The 25,308-nt window shown below is 41.0% G+C and overlaps 1 protein-coding gene across 4 annotated transcripts in view; it reads right to left on the reverse strand.

Annotated features, from left to right (window-relative positions):
• Positions 1-25,308, reverse strand: part of LOC122813408 (interferon-induced protein 44-like) — a 708,358-nt gene that overhangs the window by 42,065 nt on the left and 640,985 nt on the right. For all 4 annotated transcript variants that reach the window (XM_044085717.1, XM_044085716.1, XM_044085719.1 and 1 more), the window contains one exon: positions 23,580-23,680. In XM_044085717.1, the coding sequence (XP_043941652.1) occupies positions 23,580-23,680 (101 nt within the window). The remainder of the gene's footprint in view (positions 1-23,579; positions 23,681-25,308) is intronic.

Consider the following 25,308-nt stretch of genomic DNA (forward strand, 5'->3'; position numbering starts at 1 on the left):
GAGCCTTTATCCTTTTGGTGAGGAACTTTTGGGGTCTTTCCAACTGCTGCAGGTGTTGGAGTGCGGTACATTCGAATGGGCGTTGTACTCAATCATTGGTCTGATAAGTGAAGAGTACAGGGGTACAATGACCTCTCCTGATCTGGATGTGAATCCTTCATGATCAGGTGGGCAATGTAGAAGGTCTTCCTAACCACTTTGGCAATGTGAGTGTCAAAGAGAGGTTACTGTCAACTTGGGTCCCCAGGTCCCTGATAACTTCTTCCGTGTTTAATGGATTACCACCTATGTGGTAATTAGGGGTTACCTTGTTTTTCCCAAAGGGTATGACTATACATTTTTTGGCATTTAGCTTAAGGCCATGGCTCTGGCACCAGTTATCCATTTCTATGAGACCTCTCTGGAGGATGTCTGTGTCTGATGGAGTGTCAATTATGGTGCCCAGTTTGCAGTCATCTGCAAATTTTGTCAGCCACAATCCCACTATGTTTGCCTGCACTTCAGAAAAATAAATGCCGAACAAATGCTGTTCCTACTGATGTACTACACATTCTCTGAAAGAAACTTGCAAAAGTGTCAACAAATTACTAAGATAAAAAAGACTTTTCACAAGGAGCAGTTTTGCAGGTTTCAGTTCCTGGCCAGGATACTCCTCCCATCTCCCCTCCTTCAGTGGGCTACAGACTCACATTTCCAGCTTTGCTAGATTCAACTATTTAGTCAGATTTGCATAACAATAGACATCAAAAAATAGCCTGGTGTGACACTAAATCTGTTCCCTTGTATGTCTCTTCACTTCTGAATAGCATTTCCCAGGAATAAAAAAAAAAAAGCAAACATCATTCCAGAGTTTAGACCAGTCTAACCATTTTTTAAAATGTGCACAGTAAAATATTCAACTTGTAATGCATTTTGGCTGCTGACATGGTTATCTTTACATAGTTATTCTCTTATAGTATAACCTGGACTTATGGTATTTAATGATATATTTTACAACAGTTCTCAGTTTCTTAACAATGACCTCCCAAGCCTCTAATGTGACCTAGTACTTGTTATTACTATTGCTTTATGTAGTTTCTTAGTTGTATACTTGTAGCATGTTTCTGATCCTCTCAGCAACAGACTCCTGGAGAAAACTTCCAAAGCAGATACTTGTATTGAAAGAGTACCAGCAGATGTAGCAGTGATACCACACTCCAAAACAATGCACTCAAACATAGTACTGACAAACACAGGAGAATGTATATGTCTGAATCAAGCACTGATGAAATTGCTAGGGACTTCACTGAGCACAATTTTACTCTTAATCTCTCCATTTCATAATGCATAACATTTGCACCACACTTACAGAGGTAGACCTCCACCTTCCACAAACACAGCTACCCACACCCACACAACTGCTATGGTCCGGTTTCTTCCTACAGTTATTGCAAGCCAATAATAACACTTTTTAATAAGTATGCCTACCAGACAAGTCTGCATAGCACACTTTGTCTACCTGCATCATCGCAGCTCGGGTTCCACCAGCAACTGCAACATTGCCAGATAAAACTACTGCTACGGTCCGGTTTCTCCCTACAATTACTGCAAGCCAAGAATAACACTTTTTAATAAGGATACCTACCAGACAAGTCTGCATAGCACACTTGGTCTACCTGCATCATCGCAGCTCACACCCCCACCCCACCCCAGCAACTGCAACATTGCCAGATAAAAACCACTGCTGCGGTCCGGTTTCTCCCTACAGTTACAGCAAGCCAAGAATAACACTTTTTAATAAGGATGCCTACCAGACAAGTCTGCATAGCACACTTGGTCGACCTGCATCATTGCAGCTCGGGTCCCCCCACCCCCACCCCAGCAACTGCAACATTGCCAGATGAAAACGCTGCTATGGTCTGGTTTCTCCCTACCGTTATTGCAAGCCAAGAATAACACTTTTTAATAAGGATACCTACCATTCAAGTCTGCATAGCACACTTGGTCTACCTGCATCATCACAGCTTGGGTCCCCCCTCCCCAGCAACTGCAACATTGCCAGATAAAACCACTGCTACGGTCTGGTTTCTCCCTACAGTTATTGCAAGCCAAGAATAACACTTTTTAATAAGGATGCCCACCAGAAAAGTCTGCGTAGCACACTTGGTCTTCCTGCATCATCACAGCTCGGGTCCCCCCCTCAGCAAATGCAACATTGCCAGATAAAACCACTGCTACAGTCTGGTTTCTCCCTACAATTATTGCAAGCCAAGAATAACACTTTTTAATAAGGATACCTACCAGACAAGTCTGCATAGCATACGTGGGTCTACCTGCATCATCGCAGCTCGGGTTCCACCAGCAACTGCAACATTACCAGATAAAACCACTGCTATGGTCTGGTTTCTCCCTACAATTATTGCAAGCCAAGAATAACACTTTTTAATAAGGATACCTTCCAGACAAGTCTGCATAGCACACTTGGTCTACCTGCATCATCGCAGCTCGGGCTGCGATGATGCAGGTACACCAAGTGTGCTATGCAGACTTGTCTGGAAGGTATCCTTATTAAAAAGTGAACTTAGCCACTCCCATCATGCTAACCACCAATCACTGAATCTGCCCCACCACTGTACCCATTTCCTTCTCTTCCACTATTCCACATCCTGTAAAGCACAGTCTTCCATCTAACTACCTTACAATCACAAACAACACCTCTCATCATCCACCACACCCACCCCCTCTCAAGCAGATCTCTCACTCATGACCAAACCCAACCATACCATGCCCAAACTACCCAAACCCACATACATACACCTCTTACTACTACTCCTAGGTGTATCCACACTCCCACTGCTACTTTCTATCACCAACCACCAAAAACAACTTAATTTTATCCACATACCACGAAAAACTACTTCCACTAACATTATTACAACACACCCTTTTACTCAGCTAGTCCGATATCACTACCAAACCTTCTTTATTCACCACTATGCACACAGGTTACAGCCATCACACTATAAAGAATTTTAAGACCCTAAATAAACTACTCAAACTCTATTTTTACCTCAGAACCCAACTCATTAGCCATGGTGATATACACCCAAACACAGGCCCACAAAATCTAGGAGCCTCAACCCTCAACCTGAATGATACCCTACTCCACCGAGATAAATCCACACTCCTCATTTTAAATTAAAATGACAGAAGTATACTAAACAAAGTCCACAACCTTCATGCACTACTCTCCTTTTATCAACCTGAGATAGTCATACTAACAGAGACTTGGCTTAAACCAGGCAACCACAACAATGAAATCACTCCACCAGGTTACAATATAATTCATAGTGACAGAATAGGTAAAAAAAAGGGGGGGTGTTGCTATAGTGTATAAATCTCACCTCATCCTTGAGAAAGTAGACATAACAACCCCAGACCTCATAAAGTTGAACTCACTCTAACAAAACTAAAACTTAATGATAGTAAACACATCAACATCATAGGATGCTACATCCCCCCATGCAACAATATCCCCATTACAGAAAATCTCCTAGAATGGATATCTAACTCCCTCCCCCAGGAAAGCATAGTATTAGGAGACCTTAATACTGACTAGCAAAACTGTTCTAGTCATAACCCACTCTCCCATATTAACCTACATGGCCTAACCCAACTCATCACTTCCCCCACAAGAACAGACAAAAGAAATAAACATCAATCCACTCTAGATTGGATACTCATATACCACCCATCACTGATATCCCTAGCAGGGTGTCTACCAGACACTGACAGTGACCACCAAGCCACATTCTTACTCACATCAAAATCACCACAACTGACCCAAATATCTACGTGCCTAATTAGAAACAAAAAACACTTTAACTGCTCCAACTTTATAAATGACCTAAAAATGTGCAACTGGACCCCCCTAAAAAAGCTACCGCTTGATGAAGTTGTACTATATTTCAATACTACCTCCTTAAACACCCTTAACCATCACGCCCCCTCCAGAACAACAAGAATTAAAACTAAATATGCCCCCTGGTTAACCCCAGACACAAAATCCCACCTCAAAAAAAGAAACAAGGCCTGAACCAACTACCTCAACAGTAAATCCCAATTGAATAAACAAATATACCTTGAATTACTAACAAAGCCAAAAAAACTCACCAAAACAGACAAAACATCTTACTACCAAGAGTTACATAATAAGCACAGGAACAACCCACAGAAATTCTGGGCAGCAATTAACTCTATTCTACAACCAGGTAAAACAGCTACCCCAACCCCAAAAATAGATAACAACCAAGAAGATATCCCCACTCAATTTAATAAAGTAACCTAATGATGCACAGCATGTGACTGGATACATTGTATGATGAGCTGGTATTTAAACACCAAGTGTTTTCAGTTGTTTATTAGATCTGAAGAAGCTACATGTGAAAGTGCTTATCTATCTCTGCACCAGTTTTGCTTTATTTTTATTTCATTCATTAAATTGTTTAGCTTATCCCTGCTGTGGACTACTGGTGTGTTTTTATACAGTTTAATAAATACTTTACAGAAACCATCCAGAACCTTGCAAACAACCAACCTTATGACAATATCCCCACCCCTGCAAATCCACCCCTACCCCCAACTAACAATTGCCCCAAGTTCAGCTTTCACCCAGAACCAACCAAATCCATTGAAAAACTACTCCGCAAGCTCAAACCAATGTCTCTAGCTGCAGATAAATTACCCGCTGTATACCTCCACCTGGCTGCAGAAGCCATATCCTTTTTCCTGTTTCCATCCTAATTAACAGATCCATCTCCGAGTGTATAGTACCCAAGCTATGGAAAATATCACATATCATCCCTCTACATAAAGGGGGAACCTCCCTGGAATTCAATAACTACCGCCCTATAGCCATACTACCACCTTTTTCTAAAATTTTAGAGAGGGTAATATACAAGCAACTAATGAAATATCTCCAAGAAAATAATCTAATAGCAACACAACAACATGGCTTTAGACCCTTCCATAGCACCTCCACCGCACAGAATTCACCAACATTGTCAATACTCACAGAAACAATGGACTCCTTGTATCTGCCACCTTCCTTGACTTGTCCAAAGCATTCAATATGGCTAACCACAATAAACTCCTTCTTTCACTAGCAACTCTAACCTTTACCACCCCTGCCATCTCCTGGTTCAAAAACTACCTAGAGGGAAGGAAACAAGCTGTTACGTGGCAAAACTAACTCTCCCCCTCCCTACCAGTCTCCCTAGGAGTATCCCAAGATTCCATCCTGGGGCCACTCCTTTTTACCTTCTTCAACAATCAGCTCCCAAACAGTATTCCTAAAGCCTCAATAGTGCAATATGCAGATGAGACCACCACAATATGTGCAGCCAAATCAATTGACATCTTTCACTCCCTAACTCAAGAATGCTTTTCCCTAGCAGAAACTTGGATTACAAACCAAAGGCTCATTCTGAACCCAAGTAAAACAAAGCTAGTATTCTTTAGTTCCCACACAGCCACACCTCCCATTGATTCTTTCTTTATCTCATCCTTTAACAAGACACAATCACCACCACAAATCATACCACACTATTAAGGGTTGAAATAATCAGCTTAGATTTGACCTAGATATTTCTATAACCATAAAACAAGTACATAAAAAACTTGACCTACTGTATCGCAATAAAATTTCCTCACTGACCACTCCAAAACTATAATAGCGAGGACTCACCTACTATCCACCCTACTTTATGCCTCCTCCATGCTTACAAATCTCTGCAAATCTGACTTAAACAAACTTGATAATTATTATACTAAGATAGCCAAATTCGCTACCTCTCCCATCAGAACACATCACTGTGAATGCCTAAAAAAACTCAACTGGCTAAAACTACCACTACTACTACAACTCAATCACTATCACTAGCCCACAAAATAATACAGAACTCTGAAAACACCCCAGCCCTACAAAATCTTTTGCAACCCTATACAATCACCAGGCCCCTGAGGTCTAGCACACAAAACCTCCTCAAAGTAACCAAATATAGCAATGAAGATGGTATGTCTGTCTACAGCCACTGTATAACAAAAACCTGGAACTCCCTTCCTGCCCACATAACTGACAACAAATCCCCATCACAGTTCAAAAAACTTGTTAAAACTCACTTTTTGAATAATCGACTGTGCTCCTGTCCCCCCCCCCCGGCTAATGTCTCATTAGAGCACTTCACCTAACTTAAGTAACTCTGCTAAGCCACCCATAGTACTGTGCCCACTTAGGACTGTTAATCTACTGCTCATCCCATCTCTCCAGGAGTTAGAGAAAACTACCCCAGCAATATTGAGCTCTCCATAAGCAACTAAAACCAGGAGAAGACATATTGTAAATCAATTTGGTATCCTTCTCAACTAAAACCAGGCAAAGACATATAGTGAATCAATTTGTTATCCTTCTCAACTATAGCGAGCATCATCTGCTCTCTCCGAGCCTTATTCTACGTCTCTCTGCTTTTACTCTGATAGTACATCTATCACAGGAATCCTAAACTTAGGAATATCTTCTAAAATTTAATATTATATTGAAGAGAATGAATGTATCCTATCTGTTAGTTAATATGTATGTCAAAGTCTCTTCTATAGAAATTGTATGTCAAAAGTCTGTCCTTAAAACTATGTTTTGTAAAAAAATTGTTCTCGTGGAGCTTTTCTCCCTGGGAATCCACTGAAAATGGACTTGTAATCCAGTTGGACTCTCCTGGTCAACAAATATAAAACAAAATAAATACATAAATAAACATACCAGTCAAATTTAAGGCTTTTCCCATCTCTCTGCAAAACACTGCTGTAATGGCTTTGGAAACAAATGAAAATGATTGATGGGTGTTGGTTCAAGACTCCCATCCATCTCTCTCAACAGTACAGACTTTTGCAGAAAGTCCAGATTTTTTGTCTGTTTTTCATAAAATTGCAGTTTTCTGTCAAATCACTGGCAAATCACTGAACAATGAAGTCAGAAAATTGACAGGCATTTGATTTTCTGACTTCATATCCTTAAGAAAATTTACTCTACTGCAAAACCTGTTTATCAACTTTGTAAGTGCAATATTTATAAATTTTCCCAATTTTTGGGCCTTTGTCTCCTATTATTTATGGCCTTGTCCAAATTTCTTGTTCTATGATGTTGAGAAGGATGGTGCCATCCCTTCCTACTGGAGCCAGTCCACTGCACTTGCACAAGTGTCCCCCTCAGCAAGGCAGATTTGCTTTATAGTTCTTTTACATCACACACACACATACAAACACACACACACACACACACACACACACACACACACACACACACACACACACACACACACACACACACACACTAAATCTTGTTGTCCATGTTATTTCTTCTTTTCTTGGTTTAATTTCTCTTACTTGTAATGTTGCTTTCACTCATTTTTTCTCCTGCCTCCTATATCTACCCTAATTATTACTTCTAACAAATACTTTTTCTCACTCTTTCTTCTCTTCCTCTCCTCCTCTTTATCCACTATTTGAACTTTTCCACTCCGACATTTGCTTTATGAGTAAATAATGAACTGTCACCCTTATAATGTCAGCACATTTCAATGCTACATAATATTGTATTTAGTCTAATAATAGGTTCATAGGTAGGTACTAGGCTATCGGCCTAAGGGCCTTAGCAAGCCTAGCCAACAAGGTTCCCTGGCTTATGCCACCCAAGAAAATTATTTTCCTGTGCCACTGTCGAGTTGAGCCACAGAAGTGATTCCCGGGGTATATTTCCTATTTCCCATCCACTCAAAGATTTTTCTTGAAGAGTGCTAATGAAGAACTTTGCTTGACATAGATGGGTAGCTTGTTCCGGAGTATGGGAAGTCTCTGGGACAGGAATCTATCACTCTAGCATGTCCTGTTTATTGTGGTGACAAGGTTTAGGTCCCTAGAGCATGTAGCTCGGAGGGATTGGGATTTCTTTAGGTGTAGCATGTCCAACAGCTCTGGGTTTGACACAGCTTTATATGTTAGGCAGAAATCACCTCGGAGTAGGCAATATGCTATGGAGTAAAGCTGGAGTTTTTTGAGATGGTCAGTGTAGGGCATCTTTTTGAGGCCAGTAATCCTCTTTGTGAGGTACTTCTGTGGCCTTTCCAGCTGCTACAGATGTCTTGTGAGGTACATTCCAAAAGGGGCTTTGTACTCTATAATGGGTCTAATGAGTGTCGAGTAGAGAAGGAATGTGACCTCTTTTTTTCCTGGATGAGAACCCTTTTGTGATGAGGTGTGCCACGTAGAAGGACTTCCTGACTACTGTGGCCATGTGATTATCAAAGGAGAGACTACTGTCCACCTGGGACCCAAGATCTCTTATCGCACAGAAGCTGCCTATGTGGTAGTTCATGGGTACAGAGTTTTTACCAAAGGGGATGACAATGCACTTTTTGGCATTGAGCTTGAGGCCATGGCTCTGACACCAGGCATCTGTCTCAGTGAGGCCCTTCTGTAGGATGTCCACATCATTTGGGGACTCGACTATGGCTCCTAGTTTGTAGTCATCTGCGAACTTCATTAGCCAGAGGCCTTCTGTGTTAACCTGTACTTCAGAGAAGTAGATACCAAACAGGAGAGGTCCCAGGACTGAACCCTGTGGTACCCCCACTTGTCACTGGTTTGAAGTCAGATTTGGAGTCTGCAACTTTTACAGTGTGGGTTCTGTCAGTGAGCCAGTTGGCAACCCATCTTGTGATGTAGGGATTTATACCTAGTTTAGTGAGTTTAGCTATAAATCCAAAATGGGGGATGGTATCGAAAGCCTTGGCAAGGTCAAGATAGGCTGTGTGAACCACCTTACCTCATCTACGGCTTTGGTGACTGCCTCAAAGAAATCGATTAGGTTCAGGAGGCATGATTTGCCTTTCACAAACCCGAACTGGGTGGGGTCCAGAGTTTGGAGGTTTACCAATGTCTTTGTTTATGAGTTCCATGATGATACGTACCATGGCCTTGCAGACCAGGCTCGTCAGGCTAATAGGGCGATAGTTACCGGGATCAGTGGTGGCTCCCCCTTTGTGGAGTGGGATAACTGTTGCTGCGCACCATTACATGGGCACAAAGCCTGATGTGAGGCTATGACTGAACACAGTGCTCAGGTGGGGAGCCAGTTCGTTCATGTAAAACACAGCCTGGGGTGTTGTCCAGTCCCATGGATGCTGTGTTTTTGGCTTTAGAGAATGCAGCTTTTACCTGTGTAGTTGTGATTACAGGGACTCTGCATTCTTCCTGTATAGATACGGGCCCTTTAGGGGGTGAGAGGGGGGGTAAAGTTAGCACTAAACCTATCTGCCAGGATATTGGCAATATCAGCTGGCTCTGTAATTTTCATGCCGTTGTGCGGTAACACAAAGCATATCTGGGTGTTGCCATTGAGATTCTTGACATAGCTATAGAAAGCTTTGTGGTTGTCCTTAGAATCAGTAGAGATTTTGTTTTCGTAGCTAGCTTTGGAGGCTCTTATAAGGGATCTCAGCTTCTTACTGAGGCTGACCAGGGAGCTCCGCCACTCATGGGATTTTACTCTCTTTTGCAACAGTTTCTTCCTTCTGTTGTACAGTTTGTTTATGGCAGGGGACCACCAGATTGGCTTCCTTTTTTTGGAGGATAGCTTCTTGGTTCTGTTTGGGATAGCACGATCCATGCACTCGTGTAAGTGCTTATAGGGTGCATTTGTGTAGGATTCAGCAGTTGTAACTGTATTGTCCATCTGCATGTGTGTCATGAAGTTCACCACTTCTGTCTTAAGAAGCATGAAGTTGGCTTTGGAGAAATTTTTTACCGTGGTTTCCTTAATGGGGGGGTGGGGCCGGGATGTGGATATCTAGGTTGATTAGCTTACGGTCGGATCTGACTAACGAGGAGTTGACTTCAGGTGTGGAACACCGGTCACTCATGTTGGTAATGACTAGGTCTATGATATTGTTTTCCTTGGTGGGGGTGTAGATAAGTTGATCCAGGACATAGGAATTTATGAATTCCAGAAACGTTAAGCGAAGGAGTTGATACATGAGTAGTTTTCCCAGTTAATGGTGGGGTAGTTGAAATCGCCCATTATTAGGGTGTTTGGTTGAACCCTAATATTTTCCAGTATATCAAGAAAAGAGGAGTGGAAATCCTGGTGCATGGTGGGGGATCTGCAGCAAGCTACAATTTGGATTGCAGTTTTGCCCAGAGTTAGTTGCACTTGGATAACCTTGGATGCATTATGCTGAGCAACTAGCCTGGAGGTGTGGATATCCTTAATGAGTATGGACACACCTCCGCCTTTGGTGTTGCGGTCCAGGTTACGTGGCCAAAAAGTGTGGTATGAGTTCTAGCCTGGTAGTGCAGGGGTGCTCTCTGGAGCCTTGAACCAGGTCTCAGTCACTGCACAGATATCGATGTTCTCCACTTTAAAGAGTGCTTCGAGTGAGTGCATTTTGAGATTTAGACTTCTAGCATTGAGTAGCATTACCCTCAGTTTTTGCTTGCCTGTTTCAGTTATGGTGGTGAATTTGTCATTTGAACCTTGTCTAAAAAAAGCACTATAGTGATGGCAAGAGCCTTAGCCAGTATCCGGAATCCCAGGGGCGACAGGTGCAGGCCATCTCTGGCAAAGCCTCATGGTCTGTTGACTATGTCATCCTAGGCAGACAGATACTGGATCCCCTTAGAATGGCACCAGTAACTTAGCCAGTTGTTGAAGTCAATCATTTTGTCCTTGTACTGCGGTATCATTCTGGGTGATGGCAGAATGCTACTCATGGCTACAAGATCGGAGAGCTCTTCTATGTCTCTTTTCATGTAGTCCAGGGAGGTACATCTCAGGTCATTCACACCAACATAGACAATGACAGAGTCATATTTGTACTTGTTGTGGAGTGACCTGAGTGCGTGGGTTATGTGCCGGATCCTGGCACCTGACAGGCAGATGACAGTAACCTTCTCCTTGTTTAGCCTGGTGAGTGGGACATCAGTGTGCCTGACTATATGTTTGTCCATAATATCTGAATAAGTGAGTGGGATTTTCATGACAGCATCAAGGAAACATTTTCCTTCCTTCTGTATGTTTTTTTTTCTTAAGTTTTGGATTTTTCTTGGTATATTGATTGATTTTCTTAGTATATTTTATTTTTTATTTATTTTACATTTCTTTATCAGGTTAGTCCGACTGGACACAAGGTGACTGCTTTCAGCAGAGGCTCGGGGAGAAAAGCTCCAGATACATAGTAAACAATTATAAAAAATAATAAAAATAAATTATACAAACATAGCTATTTTGTACAAAGAGCATAGAAAATATAAAAGGAGTAAAATCAGTCTTTTACAATTGATGCAGCATACAGTGGTTACAATACTAAGCAACAATTAAACAAGATAATATACAACAAATACACAATTGCTTGAACATAAATTCAAAAAGAAGTTTCCACAGACAAACAGGGTCATAAACTATAAACTATAACTATATTGATATGATTTATATTGCATTTATCTTGTTTTAATGATGCTATATGTGTATTTGTATGTGTCATATGTGCACAAATATTTGTATTAATCTATGTATTTATAGTATATTGACAAAGTACTGGGTACATCAGAAGCTTGGGAGGTCATCGTTAAGAAACTGAGAACTGTTGTAAAGCTTGGCATTGAATACCATAAGTTCAGGTTATACTATAAGAGAATAACTATGTAAAGATAACCATGTCAGCAGCCAGAATGCATTACAAACTGAATGTTTTACTGTGCACATTAAGAAATGGATAGATTGGCCCAAACTCTGGACTGATGTGTGTGCCTTTTTTTTTATTATTCCTGGGGAAATGCTATTCAGAAGTGAAGAGACACATAAGGGAACAGTTTTAGTGGCACATCAGGCTGTGATTTTTTTTTTATGTCTATTGTCATGCAAAGCTGATAAAATAGTTGAATCTACCCAAGCTGGAAATGTGAGACTGTAGCCCACTGAAGGAAGGGAGATGGGAGGAGTAACTTGGCCAGGAATTGAAACTTGCAAAACTGCTTCTTGTGAAAAGTTTTATTTATCTCAGTAATTTGTTGACACTTTTGCAAGTTTCTTTCAGAGAATGTGTAGTACATCAATAGGAACAACATTTGTAAAACTCAGCGCATACCAGTGAATGACACATGAGCTGCAGACTCTCAAACATGGCATTTTTTTTTCAGGTGGTTCATTCTAAGTGAATGGAAGTCTAGTCTGATGACAAATGGTAGGGCTATTTGTTCTCACAGTCTATGGATTGAGACAGATTTAGCTTTCCAAAGGAATCACAATGTCTGCCCCCATGAGGACAGACGAGAAAAAAAAAATAAAATTAGTAATGAGTACTTATTTTGCCGCAGGCAGCTTTAGGAGGTGCAGTAAATCACGGCAAGATAAAAAATATATGTTTTTCATTGTTTGCCCGTAGTGGTCCTTTAAGTGCAATTCCAGTTACTTCCTTATGTGCAATATCACCCAATCTCACATCTGTGTATAGTGTACGTTTCTTTTCATGTGTTAATTATCTAGTAGTCAGTGTTGTCCAATGTAATAAATAGTATACAAGCATGTGCGACAGCTACTTAGATATTTAGTTTTGTACTATAGTTGTTTATTCTTTAATACCTGTCACGCCTGTCTTTTTGTGTTTGTTTTCTCCTGTAAAAGAGCTGACACTCGACATTTGTGTTTCCTAAATGACAATAAAATTTATTTGAATCTTTGAATCTTTGATGTCAGAATATGAAGAAAGTGAAAGAACAAATGGCAAGACTAATGCACATTAATGTGTTACTCTCAAATATGTATGCACTGGCCTCATCCCTCTCCAAGCCACAATAATGGGTACTTTACAGTGATTGCCTGACTGCCATTTTCTTTCATCCACAGATTAACCTCCCCAAAACAGACAGATGCTTCTGTGATCATCTGCAATTTGTGATGCCCAAAAGTTGAAGAGTTAAAGGCTAAAGTAATGTACTTCAACTTGCTGCTACAGTCATCCCATGCATCACAATCAATGAATATAAACAAACACATCATACTATGGACACCACTGCTTGCAGATATTTTTGGCTTGTTGTGTACTTGTGTACTATCATTGCCCACAGATACACCTGTTTCATTGTCAGTAAAAGGCAAAAAATATACTTGCAAGAAAAAGACAACCAAGGAGACTGGAAAGTTTGTTCCTGTCAGCAGTTCCGATTTGCTCAGTCAAGTGAGAGAATTGCTCAGCTGAATAAAATTGTACCAAAAGTGGAAAAAATCGACCACTTTAAAAACAGTGCAGTCACTAATTCATTTCAATAAGTGTACTAGTCATGCAGATAATTTCAGAGATGTGTGTGTGTGTGTGTGTGTTTTACAGTTTGCATATGTCTGGACATGTGTGAATACATATAGGAACATGAAAGACGCTGTAGGAATGCTTATGAGTATGTATGTACATGTACGTGTGTGTGTGTGTGTGTGTGTGTGTGTGTGTGTGTGTGTGCACGCGCGCGCATGCGTGCCTGTGCGCAAGTGCATGGGTGTCTGCCTGGGTGGTAGCAATGGGAAGTTAGGTAGGGAATCAAGAGTCTGAATGTGGGTGCATTGGATTGTGCATGTAAGCTTATGGTGTAGTGTTTTAGTGAGTATGATCGAGTGTTGTGGCCTTGTTTGTTGAGTAGATATGGGTGTGTGTTTGTGTGAAGGTCTAGGAATATATTTTGTGTGTGTGTGTGTGTGTGTGTGTGTGTGTGTGTGTGTGTGTGTTTGTGTGCTAGAGTGGGTGTAGGGATATGCCACTGTTAATGTAATGGATAAGCTGCTAGGGAAAACACAAGTGTAATCAGGACTGACAGCAATAGTGTTCATTTCAGAGATGTAACAATGTGGTCTTTCTCATTGCAGGATTATCTGTCTCTAAATTACATTTTTTCTCAACATCATACTAACTGACCAACTCATGTTGGCAATCAGTACTGGTGGTGAGCATTTTTTTGAATCTTTGGACATGTTTTTTTCCTTTGGTACCAAGATAAATGAACACCCACTGTTAATACACCACAACCCTCTTGAGGGAAGTTTCCTCTTTCAGTACTTTCTAAAATATATTCTCTTTCCTTTATATATAGTCTCTTGATGAAAGCAAATTTGTGTAGTTTACTTACCAGAGCAATAGATATTTTAATAGATCTCTGTTACAGTAGTCATTACATTATGGAACATATCCTCAAGGATAGTGTATGTCTGGCCAGTCTGCAAAAACGTCAGGCTCCTTCCTTGCACGCTGTATGTCTTATCTTTGCATGACAAAAATGTGACAGTATGAGAGGGCCATATAGCAATGCCAAACCTCAAGAGACGTTTTGCTCAAAATAGGGAGGCTGAGGCCTAAAGCTCTCAATAAGGTCATGTCAGAGTATCAAAAGAAAGAAAGAAGCCCCACCTTGGCAAAGAGAAGGAAACAAGTGGGATGTAAGGCGGGAGGGTGCTAGTACTGCAACAGTGATCATTTCAGAAATCTATTGCTGGGGTAAATAAGCTACACAACTGTTTCATGTTTCTCATTATCTCACTGTTGCAGTAGCCATTACAATATGGGATGATTGCTAAAGCTCAGGAAGAAAGGATGGATGGAGAATGAGTCTAGGAATCCTGATGGACTCCTCTAGTGAAGTCAGTTCTGACTTTGGAAATAGACAAAGACCTGTAAGGTTTGGTGAAAGTGTGGGCAGAGGACCAAGTAACTGCTTCCAAAGTAGATATAGAATCCACTACATTCCAGAAAGCCTTAGAAGTAGCCACCGCTTTAGTTAAATCAGCCCTGACATTATAAGGGGTACTTTTGTCATGGTTAGAATAGCAGATTTGAATGGCATGGAAAAGCCATCAATAAATGGTTTGTTTAGATTTTGGCTGCCCCTTTTTCTTACCATTGTATGACACAAAGGCTAGAATTAGATTTAGTAAAATTCTTAGTTTTGCCCAAATAATATTGCAGATTTATGTGGCCATCCAGACAATGAAGAATCCTCTCTCCTTTGTTTTGAGGTCAAGACAGAAAACAGGGAGTTGGGTAGACTTGACTGAGAGTAAAGTCAGAGGCAACTTTAGGCATAAAGGAAGGGCTGGTTTTCAGACTCACATTCTCTGTGTGAAAGGTCAAAAAAGATTGCATAAACATGGGGATCTGTAAAGACACACAAACTAACACAAGTCAGAGCTACGAAGACAGCAGGACAATCTTCCATGTTAAAACTGTATAGAATAACTAGCTACATGTTCAAAAGCAGATAGAGTTAACGTCTTCAGAAGAAAATTCAAGTCCCAGGAAAGAGACACCACTTTTCTTGGTGGTATAATAAGCAACCACCCCTTTATAAATTCTTTAGCCAGAGACAAGGAAGAAAGTGGGAGATCCAATGGCAGACGAGCTGACAGATGAACCTTTACTGAAGTGCATGCTAGGCCAAAATTGAGCACTTCACACAGGTACTGTAAAACTAGGGATGCCTGTCCTCTATTGTGGCATCAGAAAGGAAATCTGGCTAAGCAAGACCTTTTGGTAGCAGGTTTTCTTACCTCCTACAACACTTCTTGCATACCTTCAAAAAAAGGGTGCCTAAGAGGGATCAAGGGCCTATCATCCACATACAGCAATATTCTAATCACATGGAGGACCGAAGGATCCATTGCCCTGTGTGAACTAGTCCTTCTTTAAGGAAATGTTTGATAATTACCACTGACCAGTTGTATAAGAAGAGACAGCCAATGTGGGCCAAAAGGGATTCCCCAGTAACATTTTGTAAGTCCTTCCTGATCTTTTGAAGGAGTCTGTAAATTTGAGGAAAGGGAAAAAGCATAAAGAAATGCCCCCGTCAAGGGACTGAAAATGCATCTGTTTTCCAGGCCTTTCTGCATGATGACTTGGAACAGAACTATTTTGATAGGAAGCAAACAGATCTATTTGGGGAGCTCCCCACTGATGGACTATCTGCAGGAAGACCTCTTGGTGTAGCATCCATTCATGACAGTCTATTCTGGATCTGTTCAAAGATTCTGCTAGAGTGTCCTGCTTTGATGGAATGTAAGTGGCCTGTAGTGTTAAGTTGTTCTAAATTGCTATGTCCCAGGCAATCACAGCTTGTCTGCAAAGGGGGGGGCGGGTATGATCTTGTTACCTCCTGTCTATTTACCATATCAATGTGATGTTGTCTGTGACCACTAAGAGAGTTTCTGGAGACAAAAGCTGATTTAGGGGTTTCAGGGCATTTATCAGGGTCATCACTTCTTTCACATTTATGTGTCTGTACTGCAATTCCCAGCCTCCTTGACGTTTCACACCTTGGGAAACAACACCCTAAGTGAAGTCTGAGGCATATGTGGATACTGACTTAGAGCAATTGGAAAACAAGACAAGAACTCCTGGATTGCACAGGACTTCATTGACCCACCAAAATAGTTTGTTGTTCAGAAAGCTGAGATCAGGAAGTTGGAAATATTGGGGATGGAAGTATTGGGCCAAAACTGATTTCAGGAACCACTGTATCTTTATTATGTGAAGCCAAGCAAATGAAACCATGAGGACAGAGGAGACCATTGATACTAGAACTCTCTGGAACTGTCTTACAGGGACACTGTCTGTTGAGAAAGCCTGAGAAGGCAATGATGGTACAAAAGCATATTTTCCTGAGACTGAAAAGCTGTCATTAGATAGGTGTTCTGAAGACATCCCTGAAAAAATTGTGAACAGGGACCAGGGATTACTTTTTTTAGATTCAGTGTGAAACCAAGCTTATTGAGAAGATTTATGGAGAACTGCAACACAGCCAGAGTGTCCATTGACATCTACCTGTATCATCCAGGTAGGGGTATATGTGTATGCCTTGAAGCCTGTAATAATCTATGACTGGAACAAGGCTCTTGGTGAAGACTGTTGGGGCAGTAGAATGACCAAACAGCAAACAAGTAAATTGGAATGTCAATCCGAAAACAAAAAAAAAACATTAAATAATATCTATATTTCTGCAGGTGAGGATATGAAGTTAGTTAACCATCTTTGAGGTCCAAGGTGACCAGGAAAGCTTGTGAAGAAATTAGAGGAAAGAGAGAAAATGTGTTGAGTTTGGAAAGATCTAGAGTGGGTCTCCAGGTTACTTCTTTCCTGGTAAACAGGAAAAATCTGGAATACAAGCCCTTTTCTCATTGGTTTGAAAGGACTGTCTCTATGACCCTGTAAACTAGAAGTTCTGAAATGATCTGAGACAAAAGATGAAAGTGAAGTTTTTGGAAGTTGAGGAGAAATTCCTAATGGAATGGGAGTGGGATGCCCACTGAATTCTGCATCTATGTTCTGTGATGTTTAACACCTTGGAGTCTGAGGTTATAGACTGCCATGCAGGAAGGCATAAGGAATGATTTCCTGAAATTTTCAGGAGAAGGCCAAGGTGGGGAGGGAAGGGAGAAACTAGGGGACAGGGACAGTCATAAGTTTTTTTTTTCTTTTGGTAAGAAGGTCCCTGTGACCCATCATCTTTCTTTTTAGCATCAATGTGGCACTCGTGCATGAACATATATTTGTAGCTGGAACTGAATGGGGCAAATGAAGCATATTAGAAACCAAATTTTTGACTAAGGTAGTGGGAACCTAGAATTGTACCGCAGTCCAGACATTAATTAAGGGGAGCTACTACCAAGGACAAGAATGCCAACATTAAGGGCAGGAAGGGGTAAGGAGCTGCCACAATGACTGTACTTCACAGATATAAGGTAAAGAGTTTGATTCTCACATTTGGTCAATGTCTGGTTATTGGCTAGGCATGTAATAGACTGCACACTGATTATCTAGTATTTACCTATGAAATGTTATTTGGATGACTTTTGTTGGGTTGATTTGATTTTTGAAAAAAATGGCCCTGAATTAGATGGGTAGTTTCTCTGGTATTTAAGAAGAGGAAATAATATTTAATCCCTTGTATTAGTTTCTCTCTCTCTCTTTTTCTCTCTTCCAATTTTGTTGTGAACCACAGCAAAAAATTTCCAAATAAAACATATTTTTCCAATGGGACATTTAACCATTGTGTCTTTTATGTCCTCTAGAAAATTTCTCATGACTGTCCCTGTAGCAGCAGCCTTGGAAATAACATAGAGCATTCTATGCACATTTAAGAGAGTGTTTAGCAACCTGAGAAACAGAATTTATTATTTCTAAAAAACTGGATTTAACCTTGGAATTAGGAATGCTAGCTAAATTTTGTTGCATATTAGCAAAAATGGACAAGCGATAAGTAGACATCTGAGTTTGGCAATTTATAGCCCTGAAGAAAAAGCTTAAACTTTTTTTCCCCTAATTTGTCAAAAGCTTTGCTATCCCTGTCATTAGGGTCAGGGTTAGCAGAAGAAATGTTCTAGTACCTTTCTCTGCATCTAAAGAAATAATAGTAGGGTCAACAGAAGAGTTTATATAAAGATACTTATAGGTACTTGGGACCCTGTAGAACCAATCGGGCATCTTGGGAGCTGAGGGTTGGGAATCTGGAGATAGAAATGTAGCACAGAAATCATCCTCCAAGTGTCTCAGGACTGAAGGGAGAGCTGCAGGCTTTGGGGAGACCTTGCTAAGGAGTTTGTAGTATCTGTTTTGAGAATCAGACACCTCCCTGACTTCCTATTTGAAAAGGTCCCTAATTTTTGAACTTGTATCATGAAAGGAAGTTTCCTTATTTGGGGAATCTGACAAAATTATATCCTCTGATTCACATTCAAAAGCTGTGGGAGGAAGAAATCTGTGAAGCATAATCCAATCCTTCATGAACATATTTATACAAAAGTTCTTTTTTTTCTTCAAAAGCAGGAACTACTTCCTCTTGATAGTGTTTTCAGCCCTCCTTTCCTGCGTCTTTCTGTTACATTCTGTTGCAGGAATGGAACAGAAAGAAGCAGGAAAAGAGGGCTGAAAAGACTGGATAGCTTTAAATAATTATTGGCAAAAGTAAATCAATCTTCCGGAGTGCCCTTTCAAGAAGAAAGGGTAAGAGGGTGGGAAGAATAGTTGGTCTTCTGAGTTCACTTTTTAGGAGTGTCCAGAAGAATGATCACCTAGGATGGACCTCCATTAGCGACCTGCTGAAGTCTTCTCTCACCAGTACCTGATGTATGCTCTCTCACCCTCAGATAGGATAACATGTAGTTCTCCCTTCCTGTCTCACTCTGCCCGACAGTCTGTTCACATTGCGAGGGTCCTAAGCCCTAGCAGCCTGCAGAAGAGACATACCAGGGAGAAGCAGAAAAGCAGAATGACAGTCCAAGGGCTACATAAGTGCCTCAGTGGAATCATCAGCCACAGACTATACAAGAGAGGTGGACATATGGGTTCTGTCACACCTTTCTTGTCAACTTTTCTTTTTCCTGGCCAGAGGGGGAGGTCCATTACTGGGGAATTCACTGACAGGGCAGGATTCACTAAGTTCCTCGGATATCTGCTATCAAGAAACATTCAGAGAGAATATAGCCTACTCCTAACTGCTTTTGGAATGAAAAAAGGCAAACAGGACATGATCTGATGTAATGTTTAAACAAAAAATGTAGCTATAATAAGATTCTTTATAAGGGATCTGGTGCTGACAACTATACTTGCCCTTTCTGATAGACATAAGCCAATATTTTATATAAATCTTAAGACAAAAAGGAAGGGTCTGCAATGGGGTACTTATCTGTCTGAAGTCTAAGTATCTGAAGCAGACCACTGGTATTACAAAATTCAAAGCTGACAGAAGCGTGCATGAGAATATTAATAGTAATATAGTTCTGAGTTTTAGCTGTGTCCTTACTGCCTTCAGATGGATATTTGTTATCCTTGGTAGGTGATGTTCCATATTGTACTGATTACTGCATCAGTGACCTAATGAAGAACATGCACATTTATTTCATTTTGCAATGCATTTTTAATCTGTATACTGCTTACAGAATAAATGTTTAAATGCTTTAGTTATAAAATAATAATAATAATAACAATAATAATAGCAAAGCTCCTGTAGCACTTATTGAAAAAAGAATGATTTCCCTGATGTCCTGGCCAAAGTATGACTATCATTTCAGGTCTTCCCTGAAAACAACTTGTGCCTAGTGGGACTACCATAAGTTACTAAACTGAATAAATATATAAACTACACAAACAGCTTATATCTGAGGGTAACACAACTCAATGCTAGAAGTCTAAACCTCAAAATGCACTCACTCGAGGCACTCCTTAAAATGGAGAACATCAATATCTGTGCAGTGGCAGAGACCTGGTTCAAGGCTCCAGACAGCACCCCTGCATTACCAGGCTATAATTCATACCACACCTTTCAGCCACCTAAGCTGGACCAGAACACTAAAGGTGGAGGCGTGTCTATAGTCATTAAGGATATCCACACCTCCAGGCTAGTTGCTTAGCATAATGCATCCAAGATAATCCAAGTGCAACTAACTCTGGGCAAGACCGCAATCCAAATTGTAGCTTGCTACAGATCCCCCACCATGCCCCAGGATTCCCACTTCTCATTTCTTGATACACTGGAAAATATTAGGGTACAACCTAACACCCTAATAATGAGCGATTTCAACTACCTCACCATTAACTGGGAAAACTACTCATGCACCAACTCTTTCACTCAACGTTTTCTGGAATTCATAAATTCCAATGCCTTGGATCAACTTATCCACACCCCCACCAGGGGCAGCAATATCCTAGACCTGGTCATTACCAACCTGGGCAACCGGTGTTCCACACCAGAGGTCAATTCCTCGTTGGTCAGATCCGACCACAAGTTAATCACCCTAGACATCCACATCCCGCCCCCACCCCCCATTAGGGAAATCACCGTAAAAAAATTCTCCAAAACAAACTTCACGTTTCTTAAGGCAGAAGTGGCAAACTTCACGACACCCATGCAGACGGACAACAGAGGTATAACTACTGAATCCTACACAAATGCACCCTGTAAGCACTTACATGACTGCATGGATTGTGCAATCCTTAACAGAACCAAGATTCTATCCTCCAAAAAAAGGAAGCCAATCTGGTGGTCCCCTGTCATAAACAAACTCTACAACAGAAGAAAGAAACAGTTGCAAAAAAGAGTAAAATCCCATGACTGGAGGAACTCCCTGGTCAGCCTCAGTAAAAAGATGAGATCCCTCATAAAATTCTCCAAAGCTAGTTATGAAAACAAAATCGCTACTAATTCTAAAGACAACCACAAAGCATTCTATTGCTATGTCAAGAATCTCAATGCAACACTCAGATCTGCTCTGAGTTACAGCACAATGGCACTAAATATATAGAACCAACTGATATTGCCAACATCCTGGCAGATAGGTTCAGTGCTAACTTTACCTCCTTCTCACCCCCTAAAGGGCCCATCTCTATATAGGAAGAATGCAAAATTCCTGTAATCACAGCTGCACAGGTAAAAACCACACTCTCCAAAGCCAAGAACACAGCATCCATGGGACCTGACAACATCCCAGGCTGCTTTCTACATGAACTACAGAACGAACTGGCACCCCACCTAAGTACCATGTTCAATCATAGCCTTGCCTTAGGCTTTGTGCCCACTGAATGGCACACAGCGATGGTTATCCCACTCCACAAAGGGGGAGCCACCATGGACCCTGGGAACTACTGCCCCATTAGCCGGAGGAGCCTAGTCTGCAAGGCTATGGAATGTATCATCATGGAACTTATAAACAATGACATTGGTAATCTACAAACTCTCGACCCCACCCAGTTCAGGTTTGTAAAAGGAAGATCATGTCTCCTAAACCTGACAGACTTCTTTGAAGCGGTCACCAAAGCCGTAGATGAGGGTAAGGTGGTTCACACAGCCTACCTAGATCTCGCCAAGACTTTCGACACCATCCCCCACTCTGGAATTATAGATAAACTCAATAAACTAGGTGTAAATCCCTATGTCACAAGATGGGTTGCCAACTGGCTCACTGACAGAACCCACACTGTGAAAGTAGCAGACTCCAAATCTGACTTAACACCAGTGACAAGTGGACTACCACAGGGTTCAGTCCTGGGTCCTCTCCTGTTTGGTATCTACTTCTGAGAAGTACAGGCTAACACAGAAGGTCTCTGGTGAAAGAAGTTCGCAGATGACTGCAAACTAGGAGCCATAATCAAAACTCCTAACAATGTAGACATCCTACAAGAGGGTGTCACTGAGACAGATGCCTGGTGTCAAAGCCATGGCCTCAAGCTCAAAGCCAAAAAGTGCACTGTCATCCCTTTTGGTAAAAACTCTGTCCCATGAACTACCACATAGGCGGTAGTCTACTCAATACCAAAAGTGTGATGAGGCCTCAGGACACAGGCGGACAAGTAGTCTCTCCTTTGATAATAACATCGCCACAGTAGTCAGGAAATCCTTCTACGAGGCAAACCTCATCACAAAAGGTTTCTCATCCAGGAAAAAAGAGGTCATTGTTCCCCTCTACTCATCACACATTAGACCCATTATAGAGTGCAACATCTACAACAACTAGAAAGGCCGCAGAAATACCTCACAAAGAGGATTAATGGCCTCAAACAGATGCCCTAGGCAGACCGTCTCAAAAAACACCAGCTTTACTCCATCGCATATGCCTATTCAGAGGCGATCTCTGCCTAACATACAAAGCTATGTCAATCCCAGAGCTGTTGGACATGCTCCACTTAAAGAAATCCCAATTCCTCCAAGCTACACGCTCTAGGGACCTAAACCTTGTCACCACAATAAACAGAACATGCTGGAGGGATAGATTCCTGTCCCAGAGACTTCCCATACTCTGGAACAAACTACCTATCTATATCAAACAAAGCTCCTCATAAGCTCTCTTCAAGAAAAATCTTGATGATTGGATGGGAGACAGGAAATTCACCCCGAGGATCACGTCTGCTTGACAAGGGCACATGAAAATAATTTTCTTGGGTGGCAAAAACCAGGGTACCTTTTTGGCTAGGCTTATACAGGCCCTAGGGCCAATAGCCTAGTACCTACCTATGAACAAATACTTATTCAAATAAACAGACAAAGAGCCACAAAGTAGAGCCACCTTTCTAAATTATTACTACTTTTGCTTAGTATGGTACATGCATTCTTGCAATCTACATAATCTAAAGCACATCCTGTAAGAAAAAAAGTACTTAAAATAAAAGGACTCTCTTACAGGTGATTACTAAGCCGACAAAGCCAGAGGTCCTTTTTAAGCCTAGACATTCTTCCCAAAGGTAAGAATCAAGCCTTGTACCTTGTGTCTGTAATGTAATCACCTTAATCATTATGCCAACCCTCAATTCTCTTTGCTTCTTTAACACTATGAAAATAAAAATGTCATGTTTACAAATAACACATGTAAAAGCACATAAAAAAATGATTTGCTAGCTTGCCTTTCCAATTACAGTTTTGTTTAATCTTAACTATGTAATCTATAGATTGTAAAAAGATAACCAACATGTTTAGGCTGCAAATAAGGAATCTATGGCACAAGTGAAGTTTAAATTGTCTAGCAGTTTTACCTTGCTTTCAATGTAGCGACTTCTGTAAATGTTTTCAGTATTCTCTGCAACCAAAGGGCATGCTTCATCCACCTTTGTCAGCAAAACAATCTGTGGCACACCTATAATGTAAAAAAAAAAAAAAAAAGGTAAATGTGTGCTTATTACAAGGAAATGAAAGCTATGTACTTACCATAAAGATAGATCCAAGTTGCCTTTTTCTTCCATCTCAACTTGTGGGTTATCGAAGCCAGCTTGGATCCAGCATCTGCACTCTAAGAAGATTCTCCTCTACCTACAACTCCCTGCTCTAGCTGCCTCCCCTGATACTGAGTTTGCCCCATAAATTCTCCTAGAGCCATGTACCATGGAAAAAGAAACACATTATGCAGGGAATATGCTCAGAGCAGCATAGAAACCCTCTTACACATAGCTTCGAGGACAGTCTGCAAAGCTTGACAAAAGCAACAAACAATGGTGACAATATGGACGGTGCACAGAAAGAGGGATGGTTGAGAAGGAAGGAAGAAAACAACATGGAACTATTGTTATGTTAAGTACACAACTCATATCCAGTGTTGTCTTTTCCATACATCTCAATCTGTGGGTCAGAGTCCCCATCCAGTAGCAACATCAGGGTGGCCCTATGAGAGAACATTCTGAAAAATTATTGGATGTTCAGTTTATAACAGGACACAAAGGAATGAGAGTTAGACCAGAAAGAAGCATCACAAATGTCATTAAATCAAGCTTGCGTGAAAAAGGCAGATGAAGTAGCCACCGCTCTAGTGGCATGTGCCCTAGGCTTAACTGACAAAGAAAGTCCTTCCAGGGTTTAAGCAAAGGCGATATAATCGGAAAGCCATTTGGATATGCTTACTTTGGAAACAGGTTTGGCAAGTCTTGTTTTGGGAAAGGAGACAAAAAACTGGTTTCATTTTTTAAATTTTTGGTTCTGTCCAAACAGAATCTCAGTTGTCTATGAAAAACAAACAATGAAGGAAATAAAGCAGGTAAATGAATGGGCTTGGGCAGAAAGGAAGGACTGGTCCTTAAGGTAACTCTATCTTTATAGAAAATGAAATAAGGAGGAACAGAGGAAAGTGAAGTTCACACACCCTTCAGCTACCAGAAAAAGGAGTTTTCTACAAAAAAGTGTTAAGAAAGTAGTTTAAAGGGAAATCTGGAGAGAACTTGCAAAAGCAGAATGCGGTCCCAAGGAGGAACTTGGTCAGGAACATGAGGCTGTAATACAAAAACACCTCTCAAAAAGGCCTTGAAAAGCTTAAGATCTGCCACAGGTGTTTTATCCATCCCAATATGAAAGTTGAAAATGGCAGCTAACTGCACTTTAATTGTAAAATATCTAGATTACAGTGAAAAAGATCAGCCAAAAATCCAGGATAGCATCTAAAAGAGCAGAAAAAGGGTTTAAATCCTTGAAGGAGGTTCAAAATGAAAACTTCTTCCATTTCCTGTTTCTGCAGACTGCCCCTGCCCAGAGGGCAGCATCTGCTGTAGTTGCCCTCTCTGCTGCAAGGGCAACTGTCACTAGGGATGTTCTGAACAGCCTGCTGTGACTTGCATAAACAGAAACTTTCCACCCTTCTGCTTCCTAGAAAAGGACCTTTGACAGGAAGAAAAGTAAACCTCATCATCAGACAGCATCTTTCCATCCTACTTGCTCTCAGTCAGTGTTTCTTTGACCTTTTGGCCAAAAAGGGAGGAGCCATCAAACAGACCATTGACA

This window comes from Protopterus annectens, chromosome 10.part0 (assembly GCF_019279795.1).
Source record: "Protopterus annectens isolate FY-2018-M chromosome 10.part0, PAN1.0, whole genome shotgun sequence".
Taxonomy (NCBI): Eukaryota; Metazoa; Chordata; order Ceratodontiformes; family Protopteridae; genus Protopterus; species Protopterus annectens.